Below are 26,642 nucleotides of genomic sequence, written 5' to 3' on the forward strand. Positions count from 1 at the left end.
ATTAGCAGTTCAATTAATATAATTATAGACTGTGTGTAGTGAATCCATTTCCTCTTTCCCGCTCTTTCTCAGTCCCAACCTCTTTCCTTTGTCTACCAAGCCGAGATATCGGCTTAGACCACTATGGGCTTTTCTATCATTGTTAGTTACCAATATATACTGTTTGTTAGTTATGTATTTCTGTGATTATTTAGTTAGTTAGTAAATAAATAATTAAGCCAATTTGTATATTGTAATGGGTGTCGTCGTCGGATGAGGAATAATCGGACCAAAGCGTAGCGTGGTAAGTGTTCATGCTTTTTATTTTAAACTGAACACTAAACAAAAATAACAAAGTGAATAACCGAAACCGAAACAGTCCTGTCAGGTGCAAAACACTAAACAGAAAACAACTACCCACAAAACACAGGTGGGAAAAAGCTGCCTAAGTATGATTCTCAATCAGAGACAACGATAGACAGCTGCCTCTGATTGAGAACCACACCCGGCCAAACACAAAGAAATACAAAATCATAGAAAATTAAGATAGAATGCCCACCCAAATCACACCCTGACCAAACCAAAATAGAGACATTTAAAGCTCTCTACGGTCATGGCGTGACATATATTGCTGATTCATTATGGAAACTAGGGTGTGTGCATATATCCAAGGTTTTACGACATTCAATAATGAGCACTGATGATGTAACAAATAATAATTCATTAATAAGAGTCTGTTTTGATTAGATATAAAAATATCTGAGTCGATTCGAGAAATAGAGACTCTATAAACATTTTTCCATGATGCCCTCACATAATAATCAAATAGTAATCACATAATAATAATTACAGAAAGAGAATTGATTTGATAAAATAACAGTCTTCACATTTAATGATAGTCCAGACACGACACCACCATCACGCTCGGTAAACAAAACAGAAAACACACCTTTATAAAATAGTGATAATATGCATAGCATAATGAAGCCATTGTTGCCACTCTAGTGTTATCAGTCCTTTTGATATCACACACACACACACACACACACACACACACACACACACACACACACACACACACACACACACACACACACACACACACACACACACACACAGTAGGGCCTGGGGAAACAAACATACACACACTCTTCTGATCTCAGTTGTTCTGGGGCTTTGTGCGCTCTCCAAAAAAAACTGTTTATCAAGACGAGACACAACCTGGAAACTGAACAAAGAAACCAAAGCTTCTGCATTGTTACAATGTATTGTATAGTGATACGCCGACTAGACACTAACAGTGAGAGCTATACAGTATATATTACACATGCAGATGCTGCCTGGCCTAGACTGGCTGCGTACAGATGTGGGATCTTAAATTGATCGCCCTGTTACAAGAGAACGTTCCTGCAATGGAGACATGTTTTAACTTGTAGTGTATTTGAGGTTTAAAAAGGCTTCTGAAGTTTGTAATTTTCACTTTGAAATGTCATACTTGATTTTCCCTCACAAAAAAATTGAAGAAACCCTACAAAAATGTCCATTAACTATAATCCACATAATAATTCATATTTCCTGTTTCAGCAAGATTATGCTGCTGTTGTAGCAAAGTGGCTCAAGTTAAGATCCCACATCAGCACTGCCTGGGCTCTTTGTCAAGCGCTGTCAGAGATCTGAGTCTTCTTAATCCAAATCAGCATCGATCTGACCTGCAGTCTGGGTGGACACAGCCCATGTCGAGGCTGGAGAGGTATGAAGTGTTCAAAGAGGTGGGCGGCAGGCCTTTTATAATCACTGCTGTAGAGCCAGTGGCCACCCTGCTGCCTCATAAGCCGTCTCAATGCCTTCGCAAAGACAATGAGACAGCAGCTGTTTTGAAAGTCGTCAACCAAGTGTACTAGCACCGTGACACACAAATAGCTGAGACGATGACCTAATCATCGCCGTGCTCTGCACGTAGCACGCCAATGCGCGCACCGGGCACAGGCGAGGAAGCCTCTTCTCTCTCCGCTCCGCATGGGGAGGCCCACAGCTCAACGGTCCCACAGCTCAAACTATAAAAGCTCTCAAACTTCGGCATAAATGCCAGGTTAGGATGTAACACCGCTCTGCTCAAGTCGCCATTGAAGGCAAGGCAGTCGGGTCTCGTCGAAAGAGCACACAAATCCCTGACACGCTTGGCTATAGTCAAGGCAAGCAACAGTGCCGCCTTCAGAGACAACATCTTGAGGGGGATTTGATTCAATGGCTCGAATGGCATCTCACAGAGCGCCTCGAGTACCAAAGTTAAATCGCACTCTAGCCGCTGGCGTAAGCCGCCGCATTCCCAATAGAAACCGTTTCACTAGAGGGTGGCTGAAGACGGTGTCTCTTCCAACCCCTCATGACAAGCTGAAATTGCTGCTGCGAACACCTTAATGGTGGCGGGTGAGCTCTGCTTGTCAAACATGAACTGTAGGAATGAGAGCACTCTCTCGACCTGACAGCACACAGGGTACACATTCTCTGTGGCACACCATTGTGAAAACACGTTCCATCTGCTGGAACCTCCTGGATGTGGAACTGGCACGTGAGCTCTGCATGGTTCTGATTACTGAATCAGATAACTCACGGCGCTCTAACCTGTCTCTCTCAGGGGCCAGACCCTTAGTGGTTGGCCGATTAGAGGCGATTGCTCTATCATTCCCTCGCCTGAGACATCGCATCCTCTCGCATCCTCGAGGATGCAATGTGGAATTGGCCATGATGGCGCAATCAACATTTGAGTCATCTCCACGTACCACGGAGCCCCTGGGCGATCGGGGGCTATCAATATGATTAGCAGTGGGAGAATGCAGGACAGCGGTGGAAATGCGTACAGGAGAACATCTGGCCACGGTTGGTGCACAAAAGCATATATCCCTAGTGGCAGTTCGTCCTGGGCTCGTAGGGAGAAGCATAGGGGACACTGCGCATTCACACATGACACAAATAGGTCCACCTCGCCTCTCCCGAACCGTTCCCATATTTGGAGAACAATGTCGGGGTGCAGCTGCCACTCATCGTCTCGGGGACCCCCTCGAGACATGAGGTATGCTCCAACGTTCTGATAGCCTGGAATGTGTACTGCTGTCAATGAACGAAGGTGCTCATGAGCCCACAGCCACAATTCCTCCGCCAGCAGGTGGAGTGCAGGAGACCTGACTCATCCTTGGCGATTTATGTAGGCTACTGTGGTTCGGTTTTCCGACCAGACCAGCACGTCGTGACCCCGTAGGGTAAACATGAAGTGGGTCAGAACCAGTAGAACTGTCTCCAACTCCAGGAGGTTGACGTGGCGTCCCGAGGAAGGCCACACACCTCCAACCACCCGAGCCTGACATGTCAGAATAGCGTTTGTAAACACTGGAATGTTGGAGGACACTCTGCCAATTGGGACCCCTTGCGTCAGGACGCACGGGTCTCTCCAATAGTTCAGGTCCTCTCTGAGTGAGAGGGGAACTACCAACAACCGCCGACGGTGCCTCACTGGGTCCAGTCATAGTTGGGCAAACCATCGCTGTGTTCTGTGCATGTGCAGAAGTCCCAGCTGAACCACGGAGTGGGCAGACCCAAGAGTGTTATGACGGAATGCGCCGTCACCGTGTGATTCGGATAAAACCTTCGTAGGGCTAGCAACAAGGCAGCCATTTGAGGATCTGAAATTCAAGCCTTCATAGTCACAGTGTCTAGCTGTAATCCCAGGTAGACAATCCGATGACTGCGCCAGGGCGCACTCTTTTCCCAATTCACAGCGAACCCCAGACTTGTGAGATGAATCACTGTCTGTGTCGTGTGTGTGATCGCCAGCTCTGCTGACGGGGCGAGAACCAGTAGGTCATCTAGGTAGGCTAGTAGCCTTATCCCTTGACAATGCAAAAGTTGCAATGCCGCCTCCACGCATTTGGAAAAGGTGCGAGGTGCCAAGTCTTTGTTGTGGATACATTCCAGAAGACGTTTTGTCGTAAGCATTCGAAAGGGCCGTTTGGCTACACTCTCATTGAGAGTGCGTAAATCCAATATTGGCCTCATTCCCCCTGCTTTTTTGGCACTAGGAAGCAGGGTGAATATAGCCTGCTGTTCCTTTGCTCTTGGGGAACTACTATGACCGCCTCCTTCACCAAAAGTTCCGTAATCTCTTTCACAAGAGCGGCTACTTTCTCTGGCGTTTTCATCACTGTCTCCACCACGCCCGAAAACGGGAGGAGTTCGGTGGAATTGGATTGCATAACCCTTCTCCAGCGTCCGGCTTAGCCAGGGGGAGAGGGTGCAGCTTTGCTGCCACTCAGAGTAATGCTCTGAGAGCGCAAAGCTGTGGTACAGACAGTAGGAAGGACCTGTATTCCTCTACGGCCCAAGGCGCCGTGGTCCCTCGACACTGATGTGGCGGTCCTCCGTGAACAGCCCTCCGTGAACGCAGCACGGGTCTGAGCTGCACTAACTGAGACGCCTGCCTGAATTAGTGTGCCGTCCCCCAACAGCGGTTGCATCATCGGCCCAACATTACTCCTGGGGGTGTGTGGTATAGGGTTTTTATGAGGTATAGCACGGCGGCTCATCAAGAGTGTCCGATTTGCTGCCCTCATGTCAATTCCACAACATCCTCATGTGTGTGCTCAGCTACGCACTCATGGTGGGCTGTGCAACCAACAGAGTGGTGCGAGGAAGAGAGAGAGATAGAGAGAGAAGGAACCTGAACGGTCTGAACCTGAAGTTTGTAATGGAAAAGAGGTTCTCTTGTGACAAAGTTAGATGGAACACATTCTTTATTAACAACTGACACATTGGCTCCTCCATCCCCTTTGCAGGGGTGGGAGAAGAACAGTGGGCGCTGTCACACGAAGTGCTGCGCTCACTCCTGTCCTCCCCCCCTCGTCCTGTCATGGCCGTCGTCTCTTCTGGCTGCCCCTAGGCCGTCAGGGCGACAAAATGAAAACCTCTCTCGCCGATGGAGCCTCTGCCATCTCTGGTGCTGCCGGAGGGGCGGAGCCCGCTCGTGGTGCATCGGGTACTGCTGCTCAACGGGCTCTCCGTCTGGCTGTAGACCCAGGTCTACTAGAGAAGGTGGAGTGAGGAGGCTCTTTTGAACCCGCTCTAAACCCTCCTGTCAATGGCAGGTGTCTAGTGAGCTGCATCTTCTCCTCTACTAGCTTCCCAAAGCGTGCCGCCTGTTTCGGTCTAGAGTATGGGCCGCCCACCATCATACCCACCTCCGGGTTGGGGGAAATGGGGGGCAGTGTAATCTCTAGACGGTTCGCGGCCCGCTCATTGAGCCCTGTAAAGTCAGAGCGCAAAGAGGCCATTGCGTAGGAGGGGGCTGCTAAGAACTCTCTTCCTCGCCCAAGGATGTGAAATTCCCCTCGCTCTCCCTAGGTAGGGGGGGCATGTCAGCCTCAGTCAGTAGACTGGGTTTTTCCCGGAGAAAAACCCAGACACTTCCCAACATCTTCGTCATCTCCGGAGGCGACGTCGTCATATGACGCCTCAGAACCTGAGGCTAGCACAGGCATGGCGTCTTCCAGAGGGAGATCTACCCTGAAAAAAGCCCACCGCTGTTTCCTCTCCTTTAAAGAAAGGAGGGTGCAGCTTGGGCATTCCGGGGGATCTTTGAGGCCGCCCCTAGCGTCCTGCGAATCCAACACACGAAACATGAGTTGTGTGGGTCCATAGACGCCATAGTGGAGCAGCGACACTGAGCTCTTAAAAGATATTTTGGGGGTAGAAAAGGCGTGCTCATGAAGGACGACGTCGAGACCAGGATATCGACGACGTGTTCGTCCTGAATCTTCTCTCTTCTCTTCTAGGCTTCTTCAGTCCAGTCCTGTCACTGAAGATAATGGGAGGCTGATTGTGGGGAAGCATCCCCTTATATAGGTACACCTGTTCTCCTATTGGCTGCAGGTGTGTGCATCATTTTCTCTCAGGCTGGGTAAACCACTAGGAGCAGAGCTCCACAATATAGAACCAACACCAACTGGCATTCAGTCAGTTCAAAGTATGACAAAGTAATACCACATCAAAACCAAAACTGCTTACACTCGGATATGAACACTGAAGATTTTGCTGTGTAGTGAGAGAATTAGGGGGGAACTGACTGAGGGCTAAAACTGTGAGACTTGTTCATTTCTAAACTACAAGGTGCGGCAGAAAAGACCAAAGGTTTTCAAAAGGGCTGTCGACAGGAAATCCAGGAATGTTTCCAAAGAAAGTGTCTGAAAAGCCCAGTCTGCAAAAGTGTGTTGTTGTTCGAGGGGATGTTTTTCTCAGACTGGACATATTTCAGGATAGTACAGTTTTCAATCCAGGAAATAAAGCAGTACTTTATTAGCCAGTCCTTTCTCCACTCTCCTCCTCTCTGTTATAGTTTACTGTATGTTGTGGGTTGTTAGTTAGAGGAGTGTGTGTCCTTCAAATATCCTAATCTCACACACTGTGATGAACACGTAACTACAGACAAACACACATGAACGGACAAATGTGCACACACACGCTATACAGTGAGTGGAAGGCCTATGCACCAGGGTGGTGGGCAGCGGCTAGGGCTGCTTAGTTTACTTGGCTGGTGTCGTGTGTACATCACATTAAACCCTGAGCATCTCATCACCAGTAACCATGCTTAGTTTACTTGGCTGGTGTCGTGTGTACATCACATTAAACACTGAGCATCTCGTCACCAGTAACCATGCTTAGTTTATGGTGCTACTTCTCTGTTTGAACGAAAGCAGGGCCTTGATAAGACACACGTTCTCTTGAACCAATGACCTGTGTTAAGGGTCTGTAATTGTATTTTTCCTGCCTCCTCTAAATCTCCCCAGTGCCCTCCTCATATCGCTCTACGCCAGCATAACACTTCACTCCACCGCCGCACCGCAGCCCGTAACCTAGCAACGGCCCGCTGAAGGCCTGAAGAGCAGCAGCTTCTGTTTGGTTTTGTGTGAGTGATGTGCCTTGGCAACAGAGTGAGCTCCTCTTCACTTCAGATAATAGGCAGCTTTATCTGTGTGTAGCTCGTAAGTATCTGTACACTGAGCTGTCTCTTACCTATAGAGAACACTGAGGATGAACATGTAGCCTATCTAGATCACTAAAGAAGGTCCAAGCAGAGAAATGGAAGAGACAATCACTGATGTGACCAAGGGACTTCATTCATAACTAATGCTTCTTATGATTCACCTTGAACTTGTATGTCAGCCGTTGATTAAACAAATCAATCTACCGTCTAGGTAATAGAAAGTGTGTGTGTTGTTTGTGAAGTGTTTGTTCTGTACTCACCCGCAGTCATCTGCATGTATCCAGCCAGTGTACAGATCCTCCTCTCACAGCCTCCGCTGGGCAAGAAGATGGTGATGATGGCCAACAGGGAGCTGACCGCCAGGACAGCACATCCTCCAGAGCAGAGCACTGCACTCGTCTGAAACACACAGAACATTTAATCAGATGCTTTTATCCAAATAAATTGTCAAAAGTGACTGTGACACATACAAGTGTAGTAAATATACAGTTGAAGTCGGAAGTTTACATACACTTAGGTTGGAGTCATTAAAACTCGTTTTTCAACCACTCCACAAATTTCTTGATATCAAATTATAGTTTTGGCAAGTCGGTTAGGACATCTACTTTGTGCATTATACAAGTATTTTTTCCAACAATTGTTTACGGACAGATTATTTCACTTATAATTCACTGTATCACAATTCCAGTGGGTCAGAGGTTTACATACACTAACTTCTTGTCAATAGGGGGGCGCTGTTTTCACTTTGGAAAAAATCGTGCCCAAATTAAACTGCCTCATACTCTATTCTAGATCATACAATATGCATATTATTATTACTATTGGATAGAAAACACTCAAAAGTTTCTAAAACTGTTTGAATTATATCTGTGAGTAAAACAGAACTCATTTTGCAGCAAACTTCCATATAGGAAGTGAAAAATCTGAAAACGATGCTCTGTTCCAGGGCCTGCCTATTCAATTGCCTTATATTTATCGATATGCATGCACTTCATACGCCTTCCACTAGATGTCAACAGGCAGTGGAAGGTGGAATGGGGTGTCTAGCTTGATCTGAGGCCGAACAAGAGCTTTTGGAGTGACAGGTCTGGAAATTTCTTTGTCTTCTCTGGCGCGCGAAGTCATCCGACATTGTCTTCTGATAAGCGTTCGGTATACACGGCTAATATCTCCGGCTCTGATTTTATTTGATACATGTGATAATGACATCGTAAAGTATGATTTTTCAACCGAGTTTTATCAGATTATTCAACGTTTATTGGGACTTTTGGAATTTTCCGTTCTTTGCGTCGAGAGATGATGGGCATGTTCGCGCCACATGGCTAGCTAAGGTTGCTAATTCGACAGGACAAAATGACATTCTAAAACCAAACAACGATTTATTCTGGACCAAGGACTCCTTGTACAAGATTCTGATAGAAGCTCAGCAAAAGTAAGAACAATTTATGATGTTATTTCGTATTTCTGTGGAAAATGTTCTATTCTCCGCCGGGCGCTGTCTCGCAATAACGCAAGCTGTTTGTTATGGTAAAGTTATTTTAAAAAATCTAACACTGCGGTTGCATTAAGAACCAGTGTATCTTTCATTTGCTATACAACATGTATTTTTTAGTAAAGTTTATGATGAGTTCTTTGGTCAGATTAGATGAGTGTCCAAAATAGCTCCTGACATTCTGGGAAAATGTTGCTACATTTTCACAATGTATAACCACGGTTTGCAGCTCTAAACATGCACATTTTCGAACAAAACATAATTATAACCTGATGTTATAAGACTGTCATCTGATGAAGTTGTTCAAAGTTAGTGATTCATTTTATATCTTTTGCTTGTTTTTGCGAATGCTATCTATGCGGTGAATAAATGCGTTTGTGTGTTTGGCTATTGTGGTAAGCTAATATAAAACACTTAAAAAAATCGGAAATATTGTCTGGATTCACAAGATGTTTATCTTTCCTTTGCTGTACACCATGTATTTTTCATAAATGTTTTATGATGAGTATTTAGGTATTTCACGTTGCTCTCTGTAATTATTCTGGCTGCTTTGGTGATATTTTTGATGGTAGCTGCAATGTAAAAACTATGATTTATACCTCAAATATGCACATTTTCGAACAAAACATAAATTTATTGTATAACATGTTAAAAGACTGTCATCTGATGAAGTTGTTTCTTGGTTAGTGACTAATTATATCTCTATTTGGTCGGTTTTGTGATAGCTACCTATGCGGTAGAAACATGGTGAAAATATGCGGTTGAGTCTTTGGCTATTGTGGTTAGTTAATAGAAATACATAGTGTTTTCGCTGTAAAACATTTAAAACATCGGAAATAATGGCTGGATTCACAAGATGTTTATCTTTCATTTGCTGTATTGGACTTGTGATTTCATGAAAATTATATTATATGATATCCCTGTCCCGTTAGGTTAGGCTATGCTAGTCAGCTTTTTTGATGAGGAGGATACCGGATCCCGATGATGGTAATGATGCAGGTGCTCGTGCTGCATTGCTGATATTATGAGAGGTGAGAGGAAGGTATGCAGACTAGGCTAACGGATATAGAAAAGCCATTCAATATTATGTTCTTTATTCTCTTTTCCTCTCTCACTAAAATGATATTCATGTATGCATGGGAATGTCTAGTTCTTTCCCCCGTTGCTGGATCCTGCTTGGCTCACAGCCTCCTGGTGTAGAGCCTAGCTGCCTCCCTGCTGGGATCTTTTACATTCACAGTGACACATGAAAAGATATGCTGGGCCTTATAGAACAGAGAAGAGGGGAGGGAAGGGGGGGCAAGGCTGGAGTGGGGGGCAATGCTGGAGTGGGGAAGGCCATCTATTCACCACAGTATTATAGTCCACAAAATACATACCCCCTTAGCAGAAGCAGTCATTTACTGTATGGAGCTACAGGTTACAGCATATTTCTCCACTACCAGAAGAGTTGTCTGTGTGTTTATCTTGTTTCATTCATAAAATTAACTGGGAAGCAGTAATAGATTTATTCACATGGCATTTTACACTTTACGCACCGTTGGCGTCTATAAGACAAAACCTAAATTTCAATCTACGCGGCCAGCATCAATCAAGTCTTTACATTGTGTGTTTCTCGGCGAGCATGTGTCGTAAGTGTTCGGCTGTTGATGATACAAACACGTTATAATGACCTCATTATCATCACATCGTTTACTTACAGACGAGACAGAAAGAAAGACATGAGAGGCCCTTTTCCACTGCCGGGGGCTCCGGACCGCCGACCGTCGCCGGGGGCTCCGGACCGCCGACCGTTGCCGGAGGCTCCGGACCGCAGACCGTCGCCGGAGGCTCTGGACTGCAGACCGTCGCAGAAGGCTCCGTGCCATGGATCGTCACTGGAGGCTTTGTGCCATGGATCGTCACTGGAGGCTTTGTGCCATGAATAATCACTGGAGGCTTCGTGCCATGGATCATCACTGGAGGCTTCGTGCCATGGATCATCACTGGAGGCTTCGTGCCATGGATCATCACTGGAGGCTTTGTGCCATGAATCATCACTGGAGGCTTCGTGCCATGGATCATCACTGGAGGCTTCGTGCCATGGATCATCACTGGAGGCTTCGTGCCATGGACCATCACTGGAAGCTTCTTGCCATGGATCACCACTGGAGCCTTCTGGCCATGGATCACCACTGGAGGCTTCGTGCCATGGATTACCACTGGAGGCTTCGTGCCATGGATCGTCACTGGAGGCTTCGGGCCATGGATCGTCACTGGAGGCTTCGGGCCATGGATCACCACTGGAGGCTTTGTGCCATGGATCATCACTGGAGGCCGGGTGCGTAGAGCTGGCACAGGACGCACCGGGCTGGAGAGACAAACAGGAGGCCTGGTGCGTGGAGCCGGCACAGGATATACTGGGCCGTGGAGACGCACCAGAGGTCTGGAGCGCAGAGCTGGCACAACCCATCCTGGCTGGATGCTCACTTTAGCCCGGCAAGTGCGGGGCGCTGGCACAGGACGCACTGGGCTGTGAAGGCGCACTGGAGGCATAGTGCGTAGAGCCGGCGCAGGATATACTGGGCTGTGGAGGTGGACTGGAGGTCTGAAGCGTAGAGCTGGCACAACGCGTCCTGGCTGGTTGCACACCCTAGCCCGGCAAGTGCGGGGAGCTGGCACAGGACGCACTGGGCTGTGAAGGCGCACCGGAGACACAGTGCGCAGAGCCGGCGCAGGATATCCTGGGCCGAAGAGACGCACCGGAGACCAGGAGCGCTGAGCCGGCACAATTTGTCCTGGCTGAATGCCCACCCTATCACGGCAAATGCGGGGAGCTGGCACAGAGCACACCGGGCTGTGGATGCGTACCGGAGACACAGTACGCGTAACCGCAACCACACTCACTCACACACATCCTAAAACACTAACACAAAAGCACACGGCCCCACACATCCCGATGGTCAGGGCTGGGGCTCAGTCATAAAGACTGTTTTATTGGTTTCCTACTCTTAACAAATCCAATATCACATCCAAGGCCTGTACTGGAGAGTAATACCAGTTTCAGCACTGCTGCAGACATGCCCTAAATAAACCAAGGGACTTGAGTAATAAAGTAACATTCAGGTGGAGGCTCCATGGGTAACCTTTTCAAATTAAGTCAAGGAAGCCAAGGATTACGCACTAAAGGCTAATAACATTTCATTGTATAATTGGGAGTTATACAATTGGTGGTTTGGAAGGCGCTGAGCATAAGTGCTGTTGCAGCCATAAAAAACCTGTCCTCCCTCCAATGAAATAATCACAATAGTATTTCCATGGAGCTTGTGAAAGTGCACATCCTAACCTCTTATTGCTGTTATAACAGCAGCATAAAGACCAGCCCATTAGTGCTCTCTGCATACATACATACATACCCTTGACATAAACAACCCAGCCTCTTGACAATATAAAGCATCACCTGTATAAAGGACTCTAGGTAAAGTGAGTGCATACCCGCTGCAGCCTAACTGATAAGCATGAAAACGTGATGAGATTGTTATGGTACTCAACTGACGTGTGGGTGCTGTTGTATTGTTTTCCATACTGTAAGGGATGACACAGACCCAAAGCACAGCAGCTATGCTGGGCGGTATTCTCTCTCTCCTTGTCGTCTTTCTCTCCACACCTTCCTTTTAGTTCTGTCCTTCCACTTGGCTAGCTCGACCCTGGGCACATCCGCATTCAGTGAAGAAACAGCGTAGCTGGCGACCACAGTAAGTGTCAGCCTTGACATCTCTCTGTGTCTGCCGAGCCTCGGCTGTGTCTGCCGAGCCTCGGCTGTGTCTGCCGAAGCCTCGGCTGTGCTATAATGTTCTGCCGCCCATTAGCTCTGTCACACACCTCCAAAAACACAACTTTACACTGTAACATCACACACACACACATACTAACCCACACACGCTTACACAAAGATCACTTTACCCTGAGAGAGGCTGAGTGAGGCTTGTTTATGGCTCTTTAGCTGGCGCGTACACACACACAGCTGGGACGGGCCCCTACACCCTCATCTCTCTCTCCCTCTACCACACTTTCTCTCTCTCTTTTTCTCTCTTTTAATCCGTTGTCCTTCCTCCCTGGTACTCTGTACTTGTCTTGTAACTTCATCATTTTCCGGACAATCCTTATAACCCTGCCAAAATGGTCACACAAATGCCGCTAGTCCCCTAAATGAACGTGCTGAATAATACATCTATCTCCTCATTGATCTTTACTTGGGGAGAGTCGCCTAGTGGAGACAGAGGTTTGTGTGCATCTGTGTGTGTCGTGTCAGACAGTCCCCTGAATGGCTGACAAAAGCCACCACCAAGGGCCCATGCTGAGAGAATACAAGATGGGAGAGAAAATGAGGGATAGGGCGGAGGAGATTAATGACCTGACAAGTGGAGGGAGTGTTCATTTATATGTTGAGGACAGCACATGACATTCAGAAGGCACTTATGAAGAGGACATGGGAATGTGGGAATGTTCTTCAGTTTCCCTTGAAACCAGACACGGATTCAACAGGCAAATTCCTAAAATTCACCTCTGCAAATGGGTGCGCCTGTAAATGTTTATTGTCCTCATTGAATAATAACTGGTGAAGTTAACATGTTATAACATAGGATGGTCGAAGGTTACGAAATGTAACCGGTCATTCATTTGATTTACGGTGTTCCTCTTCCCTCAGATCCTGTTACACAGTAATTACCTTGTTCAATAACATGCTGAACGTGAATGCTGATTGGAATGCTAATCTGTGACATGTATTTCCAGGCCTAGTTTAGCAGTAGGGGTTGGGTTCCCATAGAGCCGAGTGGAGTGGAGTTTCCCATAATCTCCCCCATAAGGGGGAAACTAACTATCCCGTTCTGGGGAAGTCAGTGGGGGTAATACTAAACTGCCTATCATTGTCATAAGGAATCCACTATATTCGTGGCTGAAATAAGGCCCTGCTGGTAAGCTGACATGTTTTAATCAAAACACACAGCGGGAATCTAAAGTCAGCCATCCAACTTTCTCACTGGCTGAATGAACTGGGGCGAACTCTCTCTCTCCTCATTGTTTTCCCAGCAGTTTGCCCCCGGTCAGTCCCTCCCCTCAGCAGGCAGTAAGAGCCAGAACCAGGTGGGGATGTTGGTGTTGGTGGAGGGGGCAAAAAGTAAAGTTCAACCCACAGAGCAGAGCCACTCTCGAACCCAGACCCCCGTGTGTGTGTGCGTGCGCGTGTGTGCGTGCGTGCGTGCGCGTGTGCGTGTGTGTGTGTGCGTGTGTGTATGCGTCTACATGTGTACATGCATGTATACCCCAGTCAGACATGTGGAGTGGCCTCTCAGAGCCTTCCCCTACAGGCTGCCTAATCCTTTCTACAGCTGTACAGGACATGAAAGCAGGAGTGCAGAGCCACTGACCGAGGGACAGAGACCCTCTTTAGGACTGCATCCACACAGCCTGAGGAGTGCATTCCAGAACTCATCCTCTTTAGGACTGCATCCACACAGCCTGAGGAGTGCATTCCAGAACTCAGCCCCTTCCTCCCCCTTGTAGTCCCAGTTTCCCTGGCCTGGCTCCACTCTGGCCTCAGCTACAGGCAGCTGTCTTCTTGTCAGGGTCACTTACCACCACCTGCTGCCTGGAACCCCAATGGACGCCACTGTCTGTGTGCTTTGGAATGGGTGAAGGACCGACACGGCCTCTTCATGGCCTCCTACAGCAGGTGAGTGGGTCTAGTTGCTCTCCATACTGTCTCCCCTAATGCTGATGCATTATTGCAGTTTTTTACTTCTTTTAGCAAATCACAGAAATGTAACTCCAGACTGCTATTCAGTACCTTCTCTGAGTCTACAGGCCTAAATGCAAGGTAAGGAACAAAACCACCTCAGCAGGAAGCTGAAGGTACCGCACAACTTGGGCAATGTCGGATCAAGACAAATGTGGAAATAATGTATTGGATTCCCCCTGCAATGAACTATGAGAAGTCCGAGATGGAGAGATGCATATTCTGAACATTTCCATAATATCTGTTGTTGTGGGTGGTAGAAGCAGCAGCAGGAACTGAGTGTGCATACAGCACCATCATCCCACAGGAGATGTGATATCTTTATGCAGATGCCAGAGCTATAGAAACCTATTGAATGGCTGTTACATAAGGCTGTGGAGAGGATGGCTATGGGCCACAGTACAGAGCTAACTTCAGCTGCTATTTTAGAGCCATATTATTCTTCAACCAGCTCTTTTGTCTCCTCAGCCTCCTCTTAAAATCAGGAAGCATTGCAGCCCCTGCATCCTTTATTCGATCAACTACATTTAGATTTTAATAGATCAAGAGCTACATTTCGTTAGACACATCGTCACAAATACACTGCTAAGATAAAACGTTAAGAAATTGGACTACTTTTTTGGCCAATTCTCATTGCTCCATACGGAGCAATAAAATAGCATCCCCACATTATACATAGGCTAATCAAGGACGATATGACCGTAATCAAAAACCCATCTGTCAACTCTGTCCACCCACACTAAACATTACACAATACACATCACGGCTGCACTGCTATTGGAAATGACTGTAGAATACACTGATCAAAACACTACAGCACCGCCAAGCTCACACATATCACATCACCACTGCAAAAGCCTTAACGCTCAAACACAGGCTCAGTTAGTCCAGCTGTATCAGGACTCTCTAGTTGTGGCTGTATAGTTGTAAGACGGTTTCATGTAGCCTACAGTATTCTCCCCCTCACCATCACACCCCCTCTCTCCCTCCCTCCCTCCCTCCTGCTCTCCCTCGATCTCCCCCTTCCTCCCTCCCTCTCTCCCAAACCTCTGAAGCCTGCTCTCTAAAGGAGGAGTGATACTCCACCCGAGGGCTTACACCCCATTAGCAGACAGCCACCTTATCACACACAAAGCCCCTTCTCCCCAACCCATCTCCCCCCAGTCTCAATTAAATGGATGTTATTGTCCCAGGGGGAGGCAGGCACAGGGTCAGGTACAACGGATAAAATAACCACCTCTTCCCTCACCTGACTAGCTCCCAAACTCCCTCCCTCATTCCTTCTAACTCTTTTCCTTCCTTCCTACCCACTCCATTGGACTGTGGCAAATAATACATCACACGGCAGTCAGATCCGATGGATGGTGCGAACTGTCTTCACAGAGCTGTGTTAATGATGACATCCCAGTACCAGTCTCAGACTAGCCAAGGGATTGGGTGAGAGCCTCTGAAAAGGCCTCTTTTATACCAGGTTAGTGGGGGGGCTGTCAATGAGAGAGAAAAGAGGAACCGCAGGCTCACTTTCTTCCTTTTTCTTCTTCTCTTTCAATAGAGGACTCATTTAATTGATACTTTGTTTTTTTCTCCCTAATTCTCTTGATAACAAACAAACATAGCATTTGCTTTTTGCTTTGAGGCTCATGCTAAACAGAGAACAGAGAAAAACACATGGGAATTTAGAAGTGCAGAAAAAGCAAGCAGATATATGAACAGTAGTCATTCAGAATGGCATGTTTGCACAAAGTTGAGGGTGGAAATTATAGAAATCTGCCTGATAAACAAGCCAAATAAATCAAAGTCAACTATGTGTGATTGTGCTAATTATAGTAAACCTATGTAGCTACGCATGTATGTCTGGCACACTTACAAACAGCAAGTAGAATACAGAGGCAGAATCCTACAATTATGTTCGATTTATTTCTTAGACTAAGCAGCACTTTGAGCTGTACGAAGAAGAGAGCAGAGGGGAGGGCATGAGATGAGAGGAGGAGAGAGAGTTGAGAGGAGGATAGAGATGAGAGGAGGAAAGAGAGCAGAGGGGAGGAGAGAGAGATAAGACAGCAGAGGGGAGAGGGAGAGATGAGAGGAGGGGAGAGAGCAGAGGAGGAAAGAGAGCAGAGGGGAGGAAAGAGAGCAGAGGGGAGAGGGAGAGATGAGAGGAAGGGAGAGAGCAGAGGGGAGGAAAGAGAGCAGATGGGAGGAAAGAGAGCAGAGAGGAGAGGAGAGGAGGAAAGAGAGCAGAGGAGAGGGGAGAGAGATAAGAGAGCAGAGGGGAGAGAGATGAGAGGAGGGGAGAGAGCAGAGGGGAGGAGAGAAAGATGAGAGAGAGGTGAGAGGAAGAGAGAGAGATGACGGGAGGAGAGAGAGAGAGATGAGGGGAGGAGAAAGAGAGATGAGAGGAGGGGAGGAGAGAGAGATGAGAGGAGAGAGATAGATGAGAGGAGGGGAGAGTAGAGGGGAGAGAGAGATGAGAGGAGGAGAGAGAGATGAGAGAGAGATGAGGGGAGGAAAGAGCAGAGGGATGGAGAGAGAGCAGAGTGGAGGATAGAAAGATGAGAGAGAGGTGAGAGGAAGAGAGAGAGATGAGAGGAGGAGAGAGAGAGGAGAGGAGAGAGATGAGAGGAGGAGCGAGCCGAGAGGAGGAAAGCGAGCAGAGAGGAGGAAATAGAGCAGAGGGGAGGAGAGATGAGAGAGCAGAGGGGAGAGAAAGGGAGATGAGAGGAGAGAGAGCAGAGGGGAGGATAGAAAGATGAGAGAGAGGTGAGAGGAAGAGAGAGAGATGGGAGGAGGAGAGAGAGAGATGAGAGGAGGAGAGAGAGATGAGGAGAGAGCGGTGAGAGGAGGAGAGAGAGATGAGAGTAGGAGAGAGAGATGAGAGTAGGAGAGAGAGATGAGAGTAGGAGAGAGGAGGAGAGAGATACAGGAAGAAAGGGATGCAGAGAGAGGGGTGAGTTAGTAAAGGAATGGAAGATACTGTATTCTAATTATTTTCCAATCCACATCAGTTGTTTCTGTAATACTGTACAAACCCACACACTTATAAATACAATGTTCCCTTGCTCTGGAAGGTCTGATAGTGACAACATTTGTTTTCACCGTGGGTGTTTTATTTACCAACAGCATGATTAGATATACATAATCTCACCATACTGTACCCACACCTGTTAGTTATGGTAAACAGCACATGACTTTTCCCCCTTTCTTTAAAAATGAATTAAATGGATTATCAAAAACATGGTAAAAGGCTCCCTCTCCATCCATAAACACTAAAACATGTAGTATTTTCTCTCTGATTAACAGAACTTTGTAATATTCACTACAAAGCCTTCTAAAGGCTAGTCTGCAGTACAGAATATTGTCAACCAGTCAAAAAGGATCAGAGGTTTGTCGGCCTAGTATAGAGACAGATGGTTAGAGAGTGTGTGATGAACTGTGGAGGGTTGTGGCTGTCACTGCGCGTACCTCTCATGCTCTGTCCACCCAGACTCACACTGTCAGGCAGCTGCTGCGTGACCTGGCTTACCACTGGTACCCAATGCACATTTCAGAATTCATGTACACAGTACAATACCATAGCAACTGGAAACGCTACTATATCAGCCTTGGCCCCCAACACAACTACTGCAGACTAGTTGGGATAAAACTATCATCCATCTACAGGTTACTGCCAAAATAAAGGAAATACCAACATAGTGTCTTAATAGGGCGTTGGGCCACGACGATCCACCAGAACAGCTTCAATGCCCCTGGGCATAGATTCTACAAGTCTGAAACTCTATTGGATGGATGCGACATCATTCTTCCACAAGAAATTCCATCACTTGGTGTTTTGTTGATGGTGATGGAAAATGCTGTCTCAGGCGCCGCTCCAGAACATCCCATAAGTGTTAAATTGGGTTGAGATCTGGTGACTGAGACAGACAGACAGACAAGACAGACAGACAAGACAGACAGACAAGACAGACAAGACAGACAGACACACTTTTTAAACCCCCTATGCTCCTTTGAGACCCCTCTTTCCAAGTCACTGAGATTTCCTATTTTAGCCATGGTAGACAAAATAATGGGTAACTGGCCATTTTTTATACATGACCCTAAGCATGATGGGATGTTAATTGCTTAATTAACTCAGGAACCACACCTGTGTGGAAGCACCTGCTTTCATTATACTTTGTATCCCTCATGTACTGAAGTGTTTCCCATATTTTGGCAGTTACCTGTACATAGCAACATGTCAACGGCAATCAACTCTCTAACCCAAATCAATGTAAGGATCCTTCCTATAAGTCCAGGATAGTAAATAAGAAAGTTTCAGACACCTGTTTGCTTTTTTGAAAATAAATCTCAAATCTAAAAACATTACAAAGAAGAACCTTGGAGTCCGTCATACTTTCAAAAATCAAATGTATGAGATTAAGAAAATAACATTATACATGTTTTGAGGTTGGATGCTCTACACAGAGGTAAATTAACTGAATTGCTGGGTTTGAAACAAAGTTGCATCAGCTTGTAACATCATTTCCTTATGAGTAAGAGAGAGAGAGAGAATCTTCTCAATGTTCGATTGGAAATGATGCAACTTAACAACAATACGCTGTGGAAGGCGTAAAGGAGAGGTTTGTCACTATGTGCTGGGTGCTTCACTAATCAGAGTTAACTTGTTGTGTTCAGAGGCCTGGGATAGATTGGGAATAAACTAATCTTATCCAGCCGTTACTGACAGACGATAACCACTGCACCATCCCCTGTGATCTACACAGAACATGAGTGAATTGGTAGTGGATTAACTACAGGCTTTTTTGTAGTTTGAAATCAAAATAATTGGGAACACTCATTTCATTTTAGGCAATTGTGTTAAAGAGTTAATCATTAGTGGCTGTCTTGTTTAAGTTGTTGTCAAAGTTTTTGGTACAAAAAATGGAATAGATTACAAACAAACTCCTTGCCGTAGATTACCTCAGAAACGACCAGAGTCAGCTCTACACTTGTGGTTATTACCTGAACGTGTCATGATAACAAACGAGCAAGGATGGATTACAGAAACGCTTCCAGCAAATCATATTTTCAAAAGCTTAATTTGCCAGGCTTCCTGAGCTGCTCTGACAACAACAGATACACATACTGGACATTTAACTGTATATATTTCAAATATCAGCTAAACAAGATGTGTCCCCTCTACCTACATATAGTGTTTATTTAACTCTACAGAATTCTACTCCTAAAGAATTAAATGTTTTATTCTCAAGATGCAGGAATCGCCTGACTCTCAAAGATGTTTAAAAAGGCTTTGAAGCACTTTATGTTTGAGCGCTTTAGAAGAGTACCCCGAAAATCCTGTTTGATATTTTTCATTGGGTAGAGAGAAAGAGAGAGAGCTAGATCCAATTTCTATAGAGACAGCCATGGAGGGCCCACATGGGCCTCCCTAAATCATCTATAATTCAAGATGATATAATCAAAAAGAAATGCTGTTCTCCTTCTTTTAGACGCTGGCTACAGTACATCAACCTTGTACAACATTTGTTGGGTGATTTACAGCATTAGTGCTGAAGTGTTCTTTTCCCCTCTTGCTTTCCTCCATTATCCCTGGCCTCTGTGCAGTGACTACTGATGGAGACTAGCTCACGGCTACAACCTGAACCTGGCTCCATGCATCAAGTCAAGTGAGCTATCTTTCATTTATGGAAAAAGAAATGTTTGAGCGTTGCCTGTTAAATCAATACATAAACTACCCTCTGGGTCTACAATGGAGGCAGGCGGTGGGATGACATGCTGGTAGACAAATGGACAGCAGACACACAGACCAGCCTGACTCAGCAGCTTCCTGAGTCACTCTCTACATCGCTCTCTCTCTCTCCCTCTCCATCTTTCTCTGTCGGTCTCTCCTATTTCTCTCTCTGTCTCTTTCTCGCTATCTCACAGTTTCTCTCCATTTTTTCCACTTTCCTCCATCCCTCCATCCCTGTTCTTGATTAGTAAGCCACAGATCTGTTTCTACCTGGGAATTGATGATCAGAGGGTCTTAAATATAACAAAAGCAAAGAGTAAAAATTCAGCAGAGGAAGATACTAATTCAAGGATGCGAGAGACAGAGTTGATGCAATTTCTGCAGTGGGTTGAATTCAGCCAGCAAAATACAAGTTACATAAAGCTATTTCTTTTGCCCCAATTCTCATTCTAGTTTTGAAATAAGAAGTGAGTGAGATTTGCCTGTACAGTATATGACGTAAAAGCCACAGGGATACATACACAGGATTGGTCCCCTGGTGGTGTTAGTAGTGTGTATTGGAGGTGAAGTCAGGTGCAGGAGAGCAGAGTGTTGTTAACAGGCACACTTTTCATTCTGGTCCAAAATGACAGCACAAAGTAACATAAAATGTGCCCAAAACACGGAACATAGACAAAAAGTAATGCGTGTAACAATATCCACAATTCCAAAATACACGTAACTGAAAACCAGGTGTGCAGGGAACAAGACAAGACAAATGGATACATGAAAAATGGAGCAGCGATGGCTAGAAAGCCGGTGACGTCGACCGCCGGACGCCGCCCGAACAAGGAGAGGAACCGACTTCGGCGAAAGTCGTGACAGGTGGTATGTCTAATAAGAGAACACCTGCATCCGTTTCTATGTCTCTCCATCTCTCTCTGTCTCTTTCTCTTTCCATCTCTCCATCCTTCTGTATCTCCTTCATGCCCACCTGTTTCATCCATCACACTGTAGGCATCAGGTTAAATCTCAGTCCCCCTGTGTTACTCCTCCTGACCCCCCTGCACCCCCCTGTGTCTGCCTCTATCAGCACACTCACCCAAAGCCACCTGACCCCCCTGCACCCCCTGTGTCTGCCTCTATCAGCACACTCACCCAAAGCCTACTGACCCCCTGCAACCCCATATGTCTGCCTTCACCACCAAACTCACTCAAAGCCACAAATCCTGACCCCAAATCCTAAATCCCAGGCCTATAACAATTTGACCCCACTGACAAATGCCTGAGCTTCTCTCAATCACATGAGCTAAATTGGTTTGAAATTGGATTGCCCTCTGAACTGGCTCAACATCAGCCAGAACCAGACCACTGACTGACTGACGACCAAACCGGCAATAGATGAGATTTCAGTTGGGAATGAATGGGCTCTGAGGAACTGGGGCTTTGCTTACAGGTAAACCTGTTCACCATGCACTACTATGATCAAATGGACCTTGACAGCAAAATAAGATTATTTTATTTTCCTATGTCCACATGTGTACAAGGGCAAGTTGAGTTCTGCTTTATCCCAGCCCTACTAAAAGACACACACACATAGAGAGGGTGGAGCGAAATGGTGTCAAGCCTATAGAGAATTTAATTCATTCAGAAGTGCCACAACAGGATGGATGTAAACTGTAGCCATTAGTTTTGGCACCAGTGGGTTAAATGCCTTGTTCAGGGGTAGAATGACCCAAAGTCCTAAACACTAGGCTCCTGTCTGTGAGAGACAGGCAGAAGCATCTTACCACACACTCTTGATTTCTCATAAGGTGAGCTGTCATAGAACACCTCATCATCTGTTGTCTAAATCATTTCCAGCCCCTTCTCCATCTCCTCCTAGATCGCTGTATTACACATCCAGTACATTTTGGGATGGTGCACTTCCACTCGTGCTTAGAGAAGGTGACCGACCACAAAAAAGGGGAGGGTTTGGCCGTCAGGGATGTCCTTGTCCCATCGCACAGTAGTGACTCCTGTGGCGGGCCGGGCGCAGATGCAGTCCCCAGTTGTACAATGTTTCCTCCGACATTAGCGCGGCTGACTTCCGGGTTAAGCGATTAAGCGAGCAGTGTGTCAAGAAGCAGTGCGGCTCGGCAGGGTCGTGTTTCGGAGGACGCATGGCTCTCGACCTTCGCCTCTCCCGAGTACGTATGGGATTTGCAGCGATGGGACAAGACTGTAACTACCAATTGGATATCATTAAAAAGGGGTAAAAAATAAAAAGCTATGTTGACTAGGACATTTGCTAATATGGTGACATCAATGTTGGCTGTGTGTAGCTGTTATGATATGAAGGTTTGGCTTGGAAATATGTATTGCCTGGACATAGACAGCTGCATTGAAATCCACAAGCGAATGGAACAGGTGAGAAGAGGACAGCGCATAGATGCGAGAAGGAATTAATGAGCAAAGTGATCGTGCTGTTTTTGTGTGGCTGCTATGACAGTGACCTGTGTTTGCATGTAATCAGGGGTGTATTCATTCCGCCAATTCTGTTGAAAAACGTTTCTTAAATGGACGCAAACAGAACAAACCGGGGATAAACATACCTGAATTTGTACAATTGAACCTCTTGTTCGCAACTGTTGGACTAATGATTACATCCTAGATCAGCTTGATGCAGGCAAGAGTATACAAGGCGGTATTGAATGTGGCACTGTCTTTCACCTTGATTACTCAAAATTCTCTCAACCTGTGCACCAACGTTTTAAACTTTCCTTCATAGGCTAGGTTGTAGGAACCTCATGATGGGTATAGGGAAAATCAGAGTATCATGTAGTAGCCTAAACCTATCTGTCACGGCCGTTTAAAGGAGTGGACCAAGGCGCAGCGTTTTGAGCGTACATACTTATTTACCAATGTCGCCAACAAAAACAATAAATATCAAACCGACACGTGACGCCAATGTAGTGCATCCAGGCAACTAACAAGGACTACACACAAAACCAACTTGGAAAATGGCAACCTAAATAGGCTCCCCAATCAGAGACAACGATAAACAGCTGTCTCTGATTGGGAACCCATCCAGGCCACCATCAACCTAATTACCCCTAGACAATACAAAATCCCCATAGATAACAAAAACCCTAGACAAGACAAAAACCCATAGACAATACAAAAACTAAACAAACCACCCTTGTCACACCCTGACCTAACCAAATAATAAAGAAACCAAATATAACTAAAGTCAGGGCGTGATACTATCGATGTTACATTGAGCTGGGTGAATGGAATATGAATGACAGTCTTCCAAGATGTTGTAATAGAAATAAGGCCATGCTCATCAAAAAAATGATCGTCCCCCCATCTTAAATGGCACCGACCGCCATTGGTATGTGTGTGTGTGCATGACAATCCATTCTGTGATGTCTCTCTGTGTAAGAAATAGAATCAGGTCAGGAGAATCCACCCAGACAAAGCTCTCTGGCGTATTCTGTAACGTAGCAGTATGCTTTTGTCTCTCACCGACACTCAGCCCCGTTCCGTTCTAGTCCTCTCTCCAGGGCCACAGAGATACGACCCAGCACACCCCAAAAAATTCAGTGAAACTCCCCAGAACATTCGCGGCAAAAACTGTCCAGTCGTGGCGATCATTATAGAATGTTTGTGTAAAACATTTTCTTGATGTTGCAAGAACGTTCTTAGAACACATTTTATTTGTTCTTCAAAGGTTCCCAGAATGTTTCATTAGGTTGTGGGAACAGTTTGGTGAAAACACTGTGGGGATATAACAAAATATATGTTAGCAAACACAAACACTGTCCAGTTGTGCAGATGATTTTACAACATTACAATTCATTTCTGATTGACCATACTGCCATGGCTATATAGTGAAAAAAAAAGATGTAAGCAAGATTCCCTGGTGGTGCAGAGGAGAAAGACCTGGTTTTCACGTTCTGACCATAGTTCTTTTGTGTTTTCTTTGTTTTAGTGTTGGTCAGGACGTGAGCTGAGTGGGCATTCTATGTTGTGTGTCTAGTTTTCCCGTTTCTATGTTTGGCCTGATATGGTTCTCAATCAGAGGCAGGTGTTAGTCATTGTCTCTGATTGGGAACCATATTTAGGTAGCCTGTTTTGTGTTGGGTTTTGTGGGTGGTTGTCTTCATGTCTTCGTGTGTCTGCACCAGACAGAACTGTTTCAGTTTTTCACATTTTGTTGTTTTGTATTTTGTAGTGTTCACGTTTTATTGGCTTTAATTAAAAATGATGAACACTAACCACGCTGCGCTTTGGTCCGATCCTTCGTCCACAGAAGAAAGCCGTTACAGAACCACCCACCAAAAAAGGACCAAGCAGCGTGGTAACAGGCAGCGGCAGCAGGAGCAGCGCAAGAAGAAGGAATGGACATGGGAGGACGAGTTGGACGGCAAAGGACCCTGGGCAGAGCCAGGGGAATATCGCCGCTCCAAAGCAGAGCTGGAGGCAGCAAAAGCAGAGAGGTGGCATTATGAGGAGCTAGCACGGCAGAGCGGCTGGAAGCCCGAGAGGCAGCCCGAAAAATGTATTGGGGGGAGCGCACGTGGGGTGTAGCTGGGTCAAGTAGGAGACTTGAGCCAGCTCCCCGTGCTTACCGTAAGGAGCAGAGGATGGAATCAGAGCAGTCGGCGAAATTGAGGTATGAGTCGGAGAATGTTGAGGAGTTATTGGACAGATTGGAGGAGAGTGAATGGAGGGGAGATTATGAGACATTCGAGGAGTTGTTGATAAAATTGGAGGAGAGTGAAGAGAGAGAGCTGTTGATTTGGCGTAGTATGCACGGCATTCGCCCTGAGGAGCGTGTTAGCTGTGTGATGCCACATGTGTCAGTTCCTAGTGCTCATCCTGAAGCATGTGTTGAAGTTCCGGAGCAATTGATGCCGGCTATACACACCAGGTCTCCAGAGTACCTTCACAACCCGGGGTGTTCTGTTCCTGCTCCCCGCACTCGCCCAGAGGTGCGGGTTCCCAGTCCGGTACCACCAGTGCCAACACCACGCACCAGGCTTCCTGTGCGTCTCCAGAGTCCAGTGTGCCCTGTTCCTGCTCCTCGCACTCGCCCTGAGGTGCGTGTTCCCAGCCCAGTACCACCAGTGCCAACACCACGCACCAGGCTTCCTGTGCGTCTCCAGAGTCCAGTATGCCCTGTTCCTCCTCCCCGCACTTGCCCAGTGGTGCGTGTCCCCAGTCCGGTACCACCATTTCCGGCACCACGCACCAGGCCTACTGTGCGCCTCAGCAGGCCAGAGTCTGCCGTCTGCCCAGCGCCGCCTGAGCTGCCCGTCTGCCCAGAGCCATCTGAGCTGCCCGTCTGCCCAGAGCCATCTGAGCTGCCCGTCTGCCCAGCGCCAACTGAGCTGCCCGTCTGCCCAGCGCCGTCTGAGCTGCCCGTCTGCCCAGCGCCGTCTGAGCTGCCCGTCTGCCCAGCGCCGTCTGAGCTGCCCGTCTGCCTAGCGACGTCTGAGCTGCCCGTTTGCCCAGCGCCGTCTGAGCTGCCCGTCTGCCCAGCGCCGTCTGAGCTGCCCGTCTGCCCAGCGCCGTCTGAGCTGCCCGTCTGCCTAGCGACATCTGAGCTGCCCGTCTGCCCAGCGCCGTCTGAGCTGCCCGTCTGCCCAGCGCCGTCTGAGCTGCCTGTCTGCCCAGCGACGTCTGAGCTGCCCGTCTGCCCAGCGCCGTCAGAGCTGCCCGTCTGCCCAGCGCCGTCAGAGCTGCCCGTCTGCCCAGCGCCGTCTGAGCTGCCCGTCTGCCCAGCGCCGTCTGAGCTGCCCGTCTGCCCAGCGCCGTCTGAGCTGCCCGTCAGGAGCTGCCAGAGCTGCCCGCCAGTCAGGAGCTGCCAGAGCCGCCCGCCAGTCAGGAACCGCCCTTCAGTCCGGAACTGCCCCTCAGTCCGGAGCTGCCCCTCAGTCCGGAGGAGTTTCCTCAGTCCAGAGGCGCCCCTCAGTCCAGAGGCGCTCCTCAGTCCGGTGGGGCCGTTTATAAGGGTTCCCAGGCCAGGGTCGGCGGCGAGGGTCGCCGCTCAAAGGACGTCAGTGAAGTGGACAAAGACTATGGTGGAGTGGGGTCCACGTTCAGCGCCAGAGCCGCCACCGCAGACAGATGCCCACCCAGACCCTCCCCTATAGGTTCAGGTTTTGCGGCCGGAGTCCGCACCGTGGGGGGGGGGGGGGGTACTGTCACGTTCTGACCATAGTTCTTTTGTGTTTTCTTTGTTTTAGTGTTGGTCAGGACGTGAGCTGAGTGGGCATTCTATGTTGTGTGTCTAGTTTTCCCATTTCTATGTTTGGCCTGATATGGTTCTCAATCAGAGGCAGGTGTTAGTCATTGTCTCTGATTGGGAACCATATTTAGGTAGCCTGTTTTGTGTTGGGTTTTGTGGGTGGTTGTCTTCATGTCTTCGTGTGTCTGCACCAGACAGAACTGTTTCAGTTTTTCACATTTTGTTGTTTTGTATTTTGTAGTGTTCACGTTTTATTGGCTTTAATTAAAAATGATGAACACTAACAACGCTGCGCTTTGGTCCGATCCTTCGTCCACAGAAGAAAGCCGTTACACTGGTGGTGCAGAGGATAAAAGACCTGGTGGTGCAGAGGATAAAAGACCTGGTGGTGCAGAGGATAAAAGACCTGGTGTTGGAACC

At 47.2% G+C, this 26,642-nt stretch overlaps 1 protein-coding gene across 1 annotated transcript in view; it reads right to left on the reverse strand.

Moving 5' to 3' along the window:
* The window catches only part of LOC129868303 (LHFPL tetraspan subfamily member 7 protein-like), a 147,364-nt gene that overhangs the window by 108,760 nt on the left and 11,962 nt on the right, over positions 1–26,642 (reverse strand). The window contains exon 2 of the mRNA XM_055942158.1: positions 7,270–7,408. Within this exon, the coding sequence (XP_055798133.1) occupies positions 7,270–7,408 (139 nt within the window). The remainder of the gene's footprint in view (positions 1–7,269; positions 7,409–26,642) is intronic.

This window comes from Salvelinus fontinalis, chromosome 13 (genome assembly GCF_029448725.1).
Source record: "Salvelinus fontinalis isolate EN_2023a chromosome 13, ASM2944872v1, whole genome shotgun sequence".
Classification (NCBI taxonomy): Eukaryota; Metazoa; Chordata; class Actinopteri; order Salmoniformes; family Salmonidae; genus Salvelinus; species Salvelinus fontinalis.